The 15,521-nt window shown below is 37.2% G+C and overlaps 1 protein-coding gene across 1 annotated transcript in view; it reads left to right on the top strand.

The window, feature by feature from the left end:
- Window positions 1-6,708, top strand: part of DHX40 (DEAH-box helicase 40) — a 48,242-nt gene extending 41,534 nt beyond the window's left edge. The window contains exons 16-18 of the mRNA XM_080827050.1: window positions 2,024-2,093; window positions 2,385-2,613; window positions 5,408-6,708. Coding sequence (XP_080683176.1) covers window positions 2,024-2,093; window positions 2,385-2,613; window positions 5,408-5,547 — 439 coding nt within the window. The 3' untranslated portion in view covers window positions 5,548-6,708. The remainder of the gene's footprint in view (window positions 1-2,023; window positions 2,094-2,384; window positions 2,614-5,407) is intronic.
- Window positions 6,709-15,521: the final 8,813 nt, after the last annotated feature.

Here is a 15,521-nt window from a genome sequence, read left to right as displayed (position 1 = left end):
ATAGACAGATATGGGAATAAAAATAGATGTTACTGTGTATATTTATAATATGTATTTGTATTTGTGTAAATATTTATATACAAATATACCCTAGCTCTGAGATGGACTGGGAGCAATAACACCATAATAGCAATGAATATACTTAGTTCCCGGATCTTGACTTGAAACAACCATCTGCTGCATAAAGGACTTAGAGCTGTTTGGAGAAATAGGGGTGGGAAAGTACAAGATGAGCCCAGAACATCATATTTTGCCAGCAAACAAGAAGTGATTGATGAGGTTTGAGGCCATGTTACACTGTTACATGTTACACTGGAGCTAGCTTGAATAGGCCCCAGCTGATCCAATATAGGACATTCTAAGCATCAAAATTAATAATGATAGTAATGGATTATGTAGCCCATTAAATAAAATGTGAAATCATGGGTCTATAGTCATATAAATTAGTAAATGAGTAAATGAAAATAGAATTAGTTGAGCACCTCTCCACAAAAGTCTTAATAACTTTTCATAGAGAAGCCTGGTAGATGCTACCCAAATGAAGCCATCAAAGTGAACACCATCAGTAATGAAACAAATTGAAATCATGTTCTCCCTGATAGGATATAATGAAAAATACAGCTTCACTTCTGTGCTGTTCTTGCCAAAGATGAATAACCTAAATCTAATCATCCTGAAACAAACAAACTCAAATTGAGGGGCACACTACAAAATTACTATTCAAAAAGCTGTAAAGGTCATGAAGGTAGAAGACTGGGGGAGTATGCCAGATGAAGGAGACTAAGGGGACATGAAAAGTAAAATTAATACCTGATTGTGAATTGAATTCTTTTGCTATAAAGGATATTATTAGGACATTTGGATAAAACTTTATTGGGGTCTGAGGATTAGATGTTAGTCATGTATCAGTGTTAATTCCCTGGTTTTGATGGTTGTATTATGTACTATGGTCATGTAGTAGAATATCCTTGATTATAGAAAATATACATTCAGATATTTGTGGATGATGGGGCATAAGGTTGGCAACTAACTCAAATGGTTCAAGTAAAAGTTTTTGTACTGTACAGTATATAAACAATTATAATGCAGTCTGATCTGAGTTATAATGAAAATGTTTATAAAGTATTATAGGAAATCATCTGTGGTAATGATTGAACTACTACTAATATTTTGACAAGTTTTTGGAATAACATTTATATAAGGAAGTATAAAAAAGGATAGGAATTTTTTTTTAAAGATTTTATTTATTTATTTGAGAGATAGAAAGAGCATGGGGGTGGGGTGTGGGAAGAGGTAAGGGGAGAGAGAGAGGCAGGCTCCTTGATGAGCAGGGAGCCTAACATGGGGCTCAATCCCAGGACCCTGGGATCATGACCTGAGCTGAAGGCATATGCTTAACCTACTGAGCCACCCAGGCGCCCCAGAAGAGGATAGGAATTTGAAGTTAAGAACATGAATTAGAGAAATGTTAGATGCAATGTTCTAATTATCAGATTTTAGAATAATGAAAATTATCCCTTTAAAAAGAGTTGTAGCATACTATAAAGAACACTGTATTTAAGTCAGAAGACCTATGTTTGGGACTTTCGTTCACCATACATTAACTCTGTGATCTTTAGAAAGCTAGTTGGTTTATTTGAATCTCAGTTTTGACTTCTTAATAAAAGTGACTTGCTCATAGAACTCACAGGTTGTTTTGAGACTTTATTATAAAATCATTTTGGAAACTTTAAAGCACAAATATAATATTACTGTTAATATTGCTACTTATTAACCAGAAATATTTGTACTTAACTGAAATGACTGTTTAGGTTGTATTTAATGAGAAGTTGTATCATTATTTAAGAGGAGTTGGTAGAAAAGTTATAGTGACACTTGAAAAAGTTTAAACTTATGCTTATAACACTCTTTGTGGTGGAACATATTATAATTGTTTATTGTTAGACTTGGTGCTCTACTTATTTCATTGTTTTCTGTTCTTGTCTTTATCCTTTGGGGTTTTTTTGTTGTTATTGTTGTTTAGATCTGTTGGGAGAACATTTTGCACAATGGATGGGCGTGGAAGCCCAGTTCACATTCATCCTTCCTCAGCAGTAAGTGCCTTATTATTATTAAAGTGTCCTATTTTTAATAAAGGAAAGAAATTTGTAAAGATGTAGGACTAAGTCATGCATAAATGTCTTCTACTTTTCACTTTGAGGTTAAATTTAGCATATATCTTTATTACATAAAGCTGTAAAGATACTGGTTGGCCCATGCCCTCTGTTTAATTGAAGAATATAGGAATTAATTCAGAAGAGTTTGAGCTGTTAGTATGTGGCTGGTCAGATGTGGAATGAGACAAGTTACTGAGTTATCTTCCTTAAATGAATTCTTTTGTATAGCTTCATGAACAAGAAACCAAACTCGAATGGATCATTTTTCATGAGGTATTAGTTACCACCAAAGTCTACGCAAGAATTGTGTGTCCAATCCGTTATGAATGGGTGAGAGACTTGTTACCCAAGTTGCATGAATTTAATGCACATGATTTGAGCAGTGTGGCCCGACGTGAAGTGAGAGAAGATGCAAGAAGGAGATGGACAAATAAGGAAAACGTAAAGCATCTAAAGGGTGAGTCAACCACTTGTTCTAGTGATATAAGTACAAGGATCATAAATGTCCAAATTCTCATATAATTATAGAAATACCATTACAGAGCATAGATTCTGGCTCTGTCTCTTTAGAAAGCAAAGAGTTGTCATGAGTCTCAGACTTTGTTACTTTGACTTCCTTCTTTCCTTCCAGTTAATCACGTTTTCCTTAACCCCTCTGTCTAACAACATTATTAACAACAGTATCTGTTGAGCTTTTACCATGTGCTAATAACTGGCATTACCCCGTTGAGTTTTCACAATAACCCTATGAGGTAAGTACATATCCCAACTTTATAGATGAGGAAATACTTAGCAGTTACAATAATTTGCTGAAAATCCCATAGCTAATAATTTGTGAGTCTGGATTTTGAATCCAAGGAAACTGACTTGATGGCCTATACTCTTTTTTTTTCCTTAAGATTATTTATTTATTTGAGAGAGAGAACACAAGCAGCGGTAGTGGCAGAGGCAGAGGGAGAAGCAGGCTCCCTGCTCAGCAGGGAGCCCAATGCGGGACTCAATCCCAGGACCCCAGGATCATGACCTGAGCCATAGGCAGATGCTCACCGACTGAGCCATCCAGGCACCCCTTGATGGCTTATACTCTTAATCATAATACCATACTGCTTCTCAGTACTCCTTTGCTATTTTTATTTTGTTTATAAAATTTTGTGAACTGTGGGCGCCTGGGTGGCTCAGTCGTTAAGCATCTGCCTTTGGCTTAGGTCGTGATCCCAGGGTCCTGGGATCAAGCCCAGCATTGAGCTCCCTGCTCAGTGGGAAGACTTCTTTTCACTCTCCCACTCCCCCTGTTTGTGGTCCCTCTCTCACTGTCTCTCTTACTTTGTCAAATAAGTAAATAAAATCTTTTTTTTTTTAAGATTTTTATTTATTTATTTGACAGAGAGATCACAAGTAGACAGAGAGGCAGGCAGAGAGAGAGAGAGGAGGAAGCAGGCTCCCCGCTGAGCAGAGAGCCCGATGCGGGGCTCAATCCCAGGACCCCGGGATCATGACCTGAGCCGAAGGCAGAGGCTTTAACCCACTGAGCCACACAGGGGCCCCATAAGTAAATAAAATCTTTAAAAAAATTATTTTTTGTGAACTATTACTTCAGAACATCTTTTTTCCTAGGGGATTTTCTGTGAAATGTTAGGTCCTAGTTGGGAGGTATAAACAGTTATACTGAACTAGGACAGAAAGCTTAATTTTCAGCTCACAAATACAAAAAGCTTTTCAGTAAAGCTTTCTGGGGCTGATTTTTTAATAAAATCTTATTTATTTATTTATTTAATTTGGGTGGGGCGCACGGTGGGAAGACAGGGAGGGGCATAAGGAGAGAGAGAATCTCAAGCAGGCTCCATGCTAAGCTAGGACTTGATCTCTCAACCCTGACATCATGACCTGAACCAAAATCAAGAGTTGGGCACTTAACCCACTGAGCTTCCCAGGTGCCCCTAAGATTTTATAATAAAGGTCAACTTGGGGTAGAAAGACCAATGCCTTTTAAAAAATAGATCTGTTGAAATCAGTGGTTGTCAGGAACTGGGAGTGAGAGGAGAGGTTGACTACAAAGGGACAGGAGGGAATTTGGGGGGTTGAGGGTTCTGTCTCTTGATTTTGGTCACAAACTGATATAATGTACTTGTGAAAATTTGTAGAACTGTACACTAGAAGGGGTATATTTTGCTGTTGATAAATTATACATTAATTTTTAAAAAGATTTTATTTATTTATTTGACAGATAGAGATCACAAGTAGGCAGAGAGGCAGGCAGAGAGAAAGGAGGAAGCAGGCTCCCCGCCAAGCAGAGAGCCCGACATGGAGCTCGATCCCAGGGTCCTGGGATCGAGGACCCGACCCGACCACGACCCGAGCCGAAGGCAGAGGCCTTAACCCACTGAGCCACCCAGGCACCCCAATACATTAATTTTTTAAATGAAAAAAGGAAAATATATAAACTATGTAGCCACATACCAAAAAATTAAGATATATAAAAGATAGGAAAATGTAGATATAGATATCTCCTGACACATTTCATCAGCATTACCATTCCCCCCACAATATATATTGTCATGAAGACCTAACAATATACAACTGGCCAGAAAAAATGAGGGTCATGTCCTCTGCATTTAGTAACATTTATTCATGCCCTCAGCTGGAATTAGGTCTAGTTCCAAGAACCCATGTTAATTCTCATTACTAATGCAAAAACTTGAGTCTAAGGCAGTGAGGCTCAGTTGGTTAAAGCATGGAACTCTTGATTTCGGCTCAGGTGATGATCTCAGGGTTGTAAGAACAAGCCCCAAGGTTGTAAGATCAAGGCCTGCATTGGCTCCATAATGAGCCTGGAGCCTGCTTGGGATTCTCTCTTCCTCTTCTGGAGCTGATTGGGAGCAAATTGTATTATCCTTTTTTAACATCATGAGAAATAGAGTGGTAAGAAATTTTGCCCAAGATCTGGAAGAGTCTTCAGAAATGTAGTGTTTTGTTGCAGTGTATAACTGTACTACATGTTTGAATTAGGGTCAGTTATTCTAACATTCAGGCCTTCATACTTGCATTTCTTTCTCTCTTCCTTTTCTTCCCCTTCCCTCTCTTTCTTTCTTATTTTTTAACCATAGACTACTTGTTTCTTTTGAAAGGACAAACTTTAATTTCCCTTTTTTCCCCCGTGTTAACAGAAAAACCAGGGCTTCTCCTTCTCTTAACATTTCTTGTATTGAGTTTCACAATTAAAGTTTTACTGGATTAATTTGTAACATTTTCAGATGGAATCTCAAAAGAAGTCCTAAAGAAAATGCAAAGAAGAAATGATGATAAATCCATATCAGATGCACGTGCTCGTTTCCTTGAGCGAAAGCAGCAGAGGTCCCAGGATCACAGTGACACACGGAAGGAAACAGGCTAAGCAGTGAACCCTGCAATTCAGGAAGTAGGAAAAGCAGCCAGGAAATGTGCTTCTACTTTGCCATTTATATTAGACAGCAGTACCAAGAGGAAGTGGTCAGCAGCTGTTATTAGCATACAAGCTAAAAGCAAATCAAAGTTCATCAGTATCAATAAATGGAATTTTCAAAGAAAAGATTGAGTTACCGTTGTCATAGGCAATGATATATGAAACCAATGAAAGACAATACATGTGATATTTTCCTCACTTCAATTTTGCTGGCCTTATCTGGTATCAAATGCTGTCATTGAGATATTTTCAAAGAACATTGAATTGTATTTAATCAGCGTGTATTCCATTTGCATTTGAAGCATTAAAAATTATTTTCCTTAAATCTCTTTAAGGCCTTCTTGTTGCTATTAGAATAGTATTATTTCAGGTTATCAGGTATATGACCAATTCCTTCAGAAGGCTGAATATAAGAGGTTTTTACTCAGCAATACTTAGATGTCTAACCGTTTAATTGCTACAGAGCTTTATAGATATTTAGAGAAAAGATTTAATCAATTAGTAAATAAGAAAATTGCCTATGGCAAGTTTCTTTGTTGAATTAATATTAATCTTTAAATTGATTTTTCTGGGATTATACAAATTCCTTTTTATATAAAAGTATATTGTTTAAAACAGTAGCTATAGCCATTAACCAAAGGACAGATGATATATATGTTTTTGGTTTTTTTTAGCTGTCCCTACATACTTGTATCAGCACCACGTATGTAGGTGTGACAGTGTTTCAAACAGCCCCTCCACCTGGCCTGCTCTCTTGCCTCCAGCTGCTTGGGTAGGAGCATTTAAACATCTGTTACACTGATATTGAGATAGGAGTTTTTCAAAGCAGCCAATACTACATCACCAGTGTTTCAAATTGGAACCTTGAGGCTAGTTAGTATCACACTCAGGCCACACTCAGCACTTGCCCACTCTGTTGTTTACTGCCTTGTATTCTAGTTATTTGTGTATTTGTCTGTCTCCCCCCACTAGATTATACGCTCCTTGTGGGCAGGGACTATGTCTTTCTCATCTTTGTATCTTTCATGGCACCTAGCACAGTGCTTTGCACATAGTAGTCACTCAATGTTTGTTAAATAAAGCTATTAGTGTCATTAAAATTCAAAAGATAGTATAATGTGTGTTTTTAGATATTTTTTGTAAAAATTCAGAATCTGAAATTTTCATAGGTAATTAACTCTTTTACAGTTATTTCCTTTGGTGTCTAAACAGTTTCCTGTTCAGTATTAGAAACTTGAGCCTTTATTGAAAATCACTTAAGGGCCCAAATCTGTGTGTTTGTTCTTAAAGTAAGGTGAGTGATGATGGTTCCTCTAACATTCCCAGCATTGTTGCTTTGTCCGTTGTAATCTTCAGTGCTCTCGACACTATTTCAGCACTTTCATTTTACCAGGTTCTCTTCTCACGTCTGTATATCAGTATATTTCCTTAGATGTGGAAGGGGTGTATATGGATTCTTAGAATAAATGCTCTTTCATTTCAGTAAATATTAACCACACATTCTATATCTATAGTCCATAATCACATTGTATCAGTTGTCCCAGTAATGTCCTTTCCTTTATAGCATTTTCCCCCAGTTCAGGATCCAGTCAAGAATCATGTACTGTATTTAATCTCTTTTAGTCTGGAAAATGTCCTTAGTGTTTCTTGGTCTTTCACATTTAACATTTTTGACAGGCTAAATAATAATAATATTTATTATATTTATTATTATTATATATTTAATATAATACTTATTATTATTATTATTATTTTTAGAGAGGGGGAGGGAGAATCTTAAGCAGTGCAGAGCTTGATCTCCCGATCCTGAGATCATGACAGCCAAAATCAAGAGTCAGATGCTTGACTGAGCCACCCAGGTGCCCCCAGGCTAAGTTATTTTATAGAATGTCTTCAGTTTGGATTTCTCTAATGTTTCTTCACGGTTGGAACACGTGATGGGAGTTCCATGACTGGAAAACTGCGTAAGTTATACCAATGTCTTTCCTAAGGCATCAAATCTGGAGATACATAGTATTTGTCCCCCATTGGAACATTAATTTTGATTACTTGGTTAGGGTATTTTGATTTCTTCAGTGTAGTTACTCTTATTATTAAGAAGTAATTTTGGGGGGCACCTGGGTGGCTGAGTGAGTTAAAGCCTCTGCCTTTGGCTCAGATTATGATCTCAGGGTCCTGGGATCGAGCCCCGGATCGGGCTCTCTGCTTAGCAGGGAGCCTGCTTACCCCTCTCTCTCTGCCTTGCTCTGCCTACTTGGGATCTCTCTCTCCATCAAATAAATAAATAAAATCTTAAAAAAAAAAAAGTAATTTTGGGGAGAGATATGTTGAGATTATGTTAAATAGCCTATTCCTCATAAGTTACCACCCTCTGGATTTATCATCAAACGATGATTCTTGCCAAATCAGTTTTTTTTTTTTTTTAAGATTTTGTTTATTCATTTGAGACAGAGAGATACAGAGAGAGCACGAGCAGGGGGAGAGGCAGAAGCAGACTCCCCACTGAGCAGGGAGCTCAGTGGGGCTCAATCCTAGGACCTGGAGATCATGACCTGAGCTGAAGGCAGATGCTTAACCATTTGAGCCACCCAGGCACCCTTTGCCAAATCAGTTTATTCTTATGGTCGCAAAATGGTGATTTGTCTTTCCCTAATTCTTTCCTATATTTATTTGTTGGCATTATAAGAAAGAGTTTTCTTTGAAGAAGAATTTCCAGTAAACAGATGGATGCTAGGAGTAGCATAGATCAAGACAGAGAATTAGGCCAATTTGAGAAGGGTGGCAAACAATCCAGTTTATTTGGTGCATAGAGTACATGTAGGATAGTAATAGGTTAAAAATGTTGGTTGAGAACATACTATACAAGGCTTTGAAAGCCAAACTATGGAATTTGGACTTATTTTGTACCATAGGAATGTATTAAAGGAGAATGACATTGTTAAAGCTTTATGGTAATTGTGACAATAGTTCCTATAAAAATAGTTGATTTTCACTGAGAGAGGCTGTCCATAGGATGAGAGGAATACTAGATCTAATTAAGAAGGTGGAAGGAGCCTTGGAGGAATGGTAGTGGTAATGGACAAATTTGTTCTTTAAAGAATAAGGATTCACCTTCAAATTACTAAATGAAACAAAACAAAAAACAAATGAAGACAAATGTTTTCTCACAAAAGAGGAAGCGTGAATGGCAAGACAAGGGTACTGTATCTTACTAGTAATTAGGGAAATCCAGTTTATTTTTTTTTTAAAGATTTTATTTATCTATTTGACAGAGTGAGAGATCACAAGTAGGCAGAGAGGCTGGCGGAGAGAGAGCGGGAAGCAGGCTCTCCGCTGAGCAGAGAGCCCGACTCAGGGCTTGATCCCAGAACCCTGAGATCACGACCTGAGTCGAAGGCAGAGGCTTTAACCCACTGAGCCACCCAGGTGCCCCAGGAAATCCAGTTTAAAACTGAGGTGCCATTCTTTTTCATCAGATTGGCAATAGCCAATATGCCTGAAAAGTGTTGGCATAGAATGAATTGCTCTTATATTAGAGAACATTTTGGCAATATCTAGTAAAGTTGAAGATGTGCATAATCTATGACCCAGCAAGCCCACCTTTAGATTAATATCCTAGGAGCTCTTTGGGATTATATAAAATACTCTGTTCCTCATAAGGTTTGACTCACATAGATTTAGCATAATTTGATGATTGATGTTAAACACATAAAAAGTTAAATATGGCATTCATTAAAATGTTATACTCCATTTCTAATAGCAAATAAATTGAGAACAGTATGTATGTATCAATGGGGAAATGGTTGAATAATTGTGATATGTTCTTATGGTCAAATTCTATATACACCAGTGAAAGTGATTTTTGAGACTCCTGATGCCTACTCAAACTGCTTTGCAGAACAGATGAACCAGTTTGCATTCCCAACAGCAATGTCGTAAAGTGCCTGTCTTACTATAGCCTGTAGTCCCTCAAAAATTTTTTTCTAATTATAGGCCAAAGGGTGCCTCATTATTATGTTAATTTACGTATTTAGATAGTCAGCTATTTTTCCTTATGTTCAAACTGTCTACAAGAAATAACTGATTTGAATTTGACATGGCCAGATAGTAAATATTTTAGGCTTTCAGACCATAGTCTCTCTTGAAACTACTCTGCTGTTGTAGTATAAAAAGCAGCCATAGATAGTACATAAAAAAATGGGTACGGCTCTGTTCCAATAAAACTTTATTTATGGACAATGAAATTTAAATTTCATGTAATTTTCCTATCAGGAAACATTCTTTTGACTTCACTTCTTTATCACTTGCACTTTAATCCAGGAAAGTGACTTTTCATATACCCATTCTAATTCAGATTATTTCATTTGTAAGAAAAGATCTTTATTTCATAAAAATATCTGAGATTTTTCTGGCTTTTATTTTTCCTTATAGTAGATAGGATTGAGCATAATGTTAAGCATCAATAAATTTAAATTATAATCTCTATTCTCCCCAGAATTTTCAGAGCAATCTATATTACTTACTTGTTAGCTGTTCCTTTAACCTTAAAATATGAATAATACAAAATTCTCTTGTGAAACTATTAAAGATTTTCAACTCTTTTTTTAAAAATATTTATTTATTTTAGAGAGAGTATGAGTGGCAGGAGGGACAGAGAGAGAGAAGCTTCAAGCAGACTCCCCACTGAGTGAGGAGCCTAATGCAAGGCTTGATCTCATGACCCTTGAGATCACCACTTGAGCCAAAACCCAAGAGTCAGATGCTTAACTGACTGAGCCACCCAGGTGCCTTTTTTTTTTTTTAAAGTATGTTGTCCAGATAAAATCTACATGTTTCTTTAACTAATAGTACTTGGTGCTCAGCTAATACATAGGAAATGAGATGGGTTAATCCCAAATACAGCATAGCACCCAGTTTGGTGCCTTTTGTGTATGATAGATATTTATAAATAATTGTTGTGCTAGCTCCAGGTATGATTATTGACAACATAAGTTGGCCCAGGCTTTGAATTAAATAGGCAGTACAGTCAATAAATGTTATACTAGCTTAAGAAGTAGGATAAATAGATTTTAAGCTGAGTTTTTAAGGCAGAGTAGGGCTTGGACTAGATTAAAAAGGAGACAGTTTGTGTGATTGGGAGAGGGACCAGAGTTAAGCATGGAAAGAATATTAGTGTCACCTTGAGGGGCTTTTTTGAAATATTTTTCAGTTTCCAGTATGTAACTTGGGCTAACACCAAGTAGGTCAAATGAATAATTTGAGTGCCACTCATTCTTACAGAAAAATGTGAAAGTTGGCTTGGACTTGGGTTATCCTTTTACAACATGTAGTACTTAGAGACTGCTATTGTGTGCCCGTCTGCTACTCTACTTAGTTACCTTTCAAGAGATGGAATTTTTAAACCCTCCTCAGTAATGGGTATAATCTCATCTATAAATCTGTTATGATGGTTTAGCTAGATAGCCCAAAAATATAGATGGTAAAAGGTTGTCTTTATCAGGTTACTTTTTATTTTCACCCTAAAGAGAACTTTTCATGCCTCTTGGTGCTAACAGGGCTGGCTCTGAAAAGAAAAAACATTTAAATCAATAAATGAGGTAGGCTTATATGAGTGCTACATATTTTTCTTTACTGGAATGTTATGGAATGAATAGTTGTGTAGTTGTATACTGTACAGCATTATAAACTCACAGTTATTTGGAATAAAAGCAACCAGGAAAAGGAAATAACCAGGTTTTTGGATCATTTTACATAATCCACTTTTATCAGTCATGACATGTTAAGGTAAGTCATTTCTTAAAAAGTGATTTGTAGGGGTGCCTGGGGGACTCAGTCGTTAAGCATCTGCCTTCAGCTCAGGTCATGATCCCAGGGTCCTGGGATCGAGCCCCACATCAGGCTCCTTGCTCAGCGGGAAGCCTGCTACTCCCTCACCCACTCCCCCTGCTTGTGTTCCCTCTCTGGCTATGCCACTCTTTGTTAATTAAAAAAAAAAATCTTTTTAATCGGAAGATTTTAACATTGAGTATTTAATTTTTCATTGTATGTACTGAAAGGTATTTGTCGACCAAGTAAATTAGATTATGCTTCCTTAAAACTTTATTATTGAGCTAATCAAAACTTTGTTCACCAGATCTCAGTTTTTAACCATTCTATTCTGAGAGTTTACTACTATAAGGGGGCTGCATATGTGCATTATTACTAGTAGAACTATCCCTGGAGTGTGACAGAATTTTAAATTGCTGAGAAAACATGTTTGTGGGTCATGCCTTGCTTTGGAGATGGTAATAACCCTAGGAGATGAATAGAGACAGTTCTACATATTTAGAAAGGAAGAAAAAAAAATAGCCCATAACAATCATTCCAACATCGTGATCTGCATCGTCCCTTTATTGTATAGAACTCAAGCTTCTTGTGACTTTAATTTTTGGATATGAAAGGGATATAGCGACATAGCATCTGACTCCCTATTGATCAGGAGGGTTATAACTCGTCTGGGTTTTTCTGTCCATAATGCTCTCTGTATCACTATATTGGAACCAACTTTTCTGAGATGACTTCTTAAGGTAATCTTATGAGCCACTTCATTCCTCCGCTGGAATCCCATTTAACCTTTAGACAACATGGGAGGGGCCTATATAATATGACTAGATTCCATATTGTATTCCCACAGGGCTAGTCTTGGGGATTCACTTGGAACATGCTCAGTCCTGACACAGAATAAAGATTCATTATAGATCTTATTTGCCATCCATGATACATTTTAAAACTTGTCTGTATAACTTAGATTTAGTACAAGCCTGAGTAAGTGAATGATATTAATTATAAATTCAGGTCCATCTCCTACTAAAAAGGCCATGAAAAAATTTATTCTGGCTTTGTGAATGTTTCTTTTCGGGTGAGCTTTACCCATAGTCAGTGCCTTGTACAGGGCCAAAATAAAGTGGGCACTGTAGGATGACCTCATACTTGAGTCAGTGCATTTGATATGCTGCTCTTTACCTAATCCTGTGGGATTCGTATCTGTGGCCCTAGGGGGCTGAAGTGTTTCAAAGCTGCTGTTTATTTTTTTTCAAGATTTTCTTTATTTATTTGACAGAGAAAGAGAGATCACAAGCAGGCAGAAAGGCAGGCAGAGAAGGGGGAAGCAGGCTCCCTGCTGAGCAGAGAGCCCGATGTGGGGCTCGATCCCAGGACCCGGAGATCATGACCTGAGCTGAAGGCAGATGCTTAACCCACTGAGCCACCCAGGCGCCCCTAAAGCTGCTGTTTATTTTATTTATTTATTTATTTTAAAGATTTTATTTATTTATTTGACAGACAGAGATCACAAGTACGTAGAGAGGCAGGCAGATGGAGAAGGGGAAGCAGGCTCCCTGCCGAGCAGAGAGCCCGATGCGGGGCCCGATCCCAGGACCCTGGGATCGTGACCTGAGCCGAAGGCAGAGGCCTTAACCCACTGAGCCATCCAGGCACCCCTAAAGCTGCTGTTTAAATGGCAAAACCACTTAACTTATTGGGTAATGCTAAAGTATATCCCTCTTGGTTTCATTAACATCTGAATTTTTAAGTGGTGGGTATGATGGGTTAAGCTTAAAATTCTGCTTTAAAATTGATCTCTTAATGTTTGGGAAATGCCTTCATTTTGTGGGTTTTGCAATGTAGCTAGCTCCTGCTGTTTTTAAAAGGTCAAGTTAAAAGGCAGGGGCCTTGGGCGCCTGGGTGGCTCAGTGGTTTAAAGCTTCTGCCTTCGGCTCAGGTCATGATCTCAGGGTCCTGGGATCGAGCCCCGCATCGGGCTCCCTGCTTGGCGGGGAGCCTGCTTCCTCCTCTCTCCCTCTCTGCCTGCCTCTCTGCCTACTTGTGATCTCTGTCTGTCAAATAAATAAATAAAATCTTTAAAAAAAAAAAAAAACTTTAAAAAAAAAAAAATAAAAGGCAGGGGCCTTAATTTGGGGGCTGCCTGAGGATAAACAACTATAGAGAAATCCAATGAATGTTCTTCTGAGATGTCATTCTCACTGGATGTTTCATATTAAACATTATATTATATTTCACATTATATATACATAGTATTTCCTGGCATAAAATATAAAATTGCGGGTACAATAAAGGTTTTTTGTATAGGTTTTGAGAAACCGACATTCCTCAAAATAGCATATGAGCAATGCAGTTTTGCTAATGGTGCTTACTGTGACTCAGAGTGAGGAACTACTATTGAATATTCTGATAAAAATAGGTTCAAACTGGAAGAATTTGACCACTTTTATTAATATGGCTACTTACTAAAATACTTTTCTGAAACTAAAAGCCAGGACGATAATACATTAATAGCAATAGATACAGGGGCAACTGTGTGGCTCAGTCAGTTAAGTACCTGCCTTTAGCTAAGGTCATGATGGGGTGGGGGACCTGGGATAGAGCCCCAAGTTGGCTTCTCTTCTCTTCTCAGCAGGGAGCCTGCTTCTTCCTCTCCCTCTGCTGCTCCCCATGCTTGTGCTCCCTTGCACGTGCTCTCTGCCAAATAAATAAATAAAATCTTAAAAATTGCAGATGTATTGAAAGGCTTTGTCATAGTTAGGAAAAAAACCCAAAAACCTAGCGTTTGTTTTCTGATTTATACAGTTACCTATCTTCTCTAACCTAAGGTAGCACCTGAAAACAAAGCCATTTGATTACTGCTCAGGTAACTGCGAACAGTGACTCAGCCTTTGGGACCTCTAAACCAAGGATAACCTTTTTTGCCTTTACACCATTAGCAGGAACAGCTTACTACCGTGAAAAGCTCTCTTTATTACCTCAGCCCAAATTATTGATCTTTAAAATGCACAGGTTTGGGTTTTAATGTTTATCCTCTGGATCATTTTTCCTCTTGAAAAATTCTGGATTTACTGACTTGAAGGATAGTGTTCAAAATGAACTGGTAAATTGTAATCTATTTTTCTTCTGTCTAAATGACTTCTGAAAACAATGCATTTATTACATTCTATATGTGATGACACAGCAGTCGTTAACAGAACCTCAGTGCACTTTTGGTTAGATATTCCACACATTCAAATATCCAAGCTAAAAATCAATTGCTTTGGAATTCTAAATGTACTTAAAATTATAGGTCTGTAAGAAAATGCAAGACAGTTATTAGCAAATTAAAGAAAATATTGGTGGTCCATTCATGATATAGCTCTTGTATCCCAGATTCTGAAAATAGACATGAAACCCGATTAAGCTACTGCTTTTACTATAATAAAACAATAACTCCTTTAGATTTTTAATTTAGAATTTGTCCACTTCCAAAAATGATTGAAAGCAGGTACTATTTAACTGGAATTAGAAAGGTTATTCCAGATGTTGCAGAATACAGAACATTTTCAAGCATCTGGCCTAATAAAACAACACACAATTTTGCCTACCATAAATATTCACTCTTATCCTTTGCATAACAGCCTTCTGTCTCCTCTCTTACCTTCCAAAGATTCTTCTCTCATCCTAAGTATGTGAGATACATTTTGGGAAAAACATTAAAAGCAATTTAAATGATTAAGCAAACTTCTCTAAGCAAAACTGCTTAACACACAAAATTACTGTATACCTAATAGGGTTTTATGTTTAACTGAAAAGGGCACTAAAAAGAATCACTCTGTACTTGTTTTTCAAGATCTTTCTGGAAAACTAACCACATCTCTTATAAAGATGAAAGGAACATAACTAAATTCTTAAACCTTTAATGCATTTGTGCTATTAATGAAGTATTACACCTTATACCTTAGCAATAAAGTACTGGGAAGGTTACTAATCGATAATATTGTAGTTATCTTAATGCTACTGGAAAACAAGATGCTCCAGGTTTGAAGCGCTTACATTCCCAAATACTGCTACTTAACTGGCAATGTTAAGGTGGTCCCACTGAAATACACCTCTAATAGTTA

Source organism: Martes martes, assembly GCF_963455335.1.
Source record: "Martes martes genome assembly, chromosome: 16".
Classification (NCBI taxonomy): domain Eukaryota; kingdom Metazoa; phylum Chordata; class Mammalia; order Carnivora; family Mustelidae; genus Martes; species Martes martes.
The sequence above is the reverse complement of the archived record's forward strand: the minus strand, read 5'-3'. Positions and strand labels throughout refer to the sequence as shown.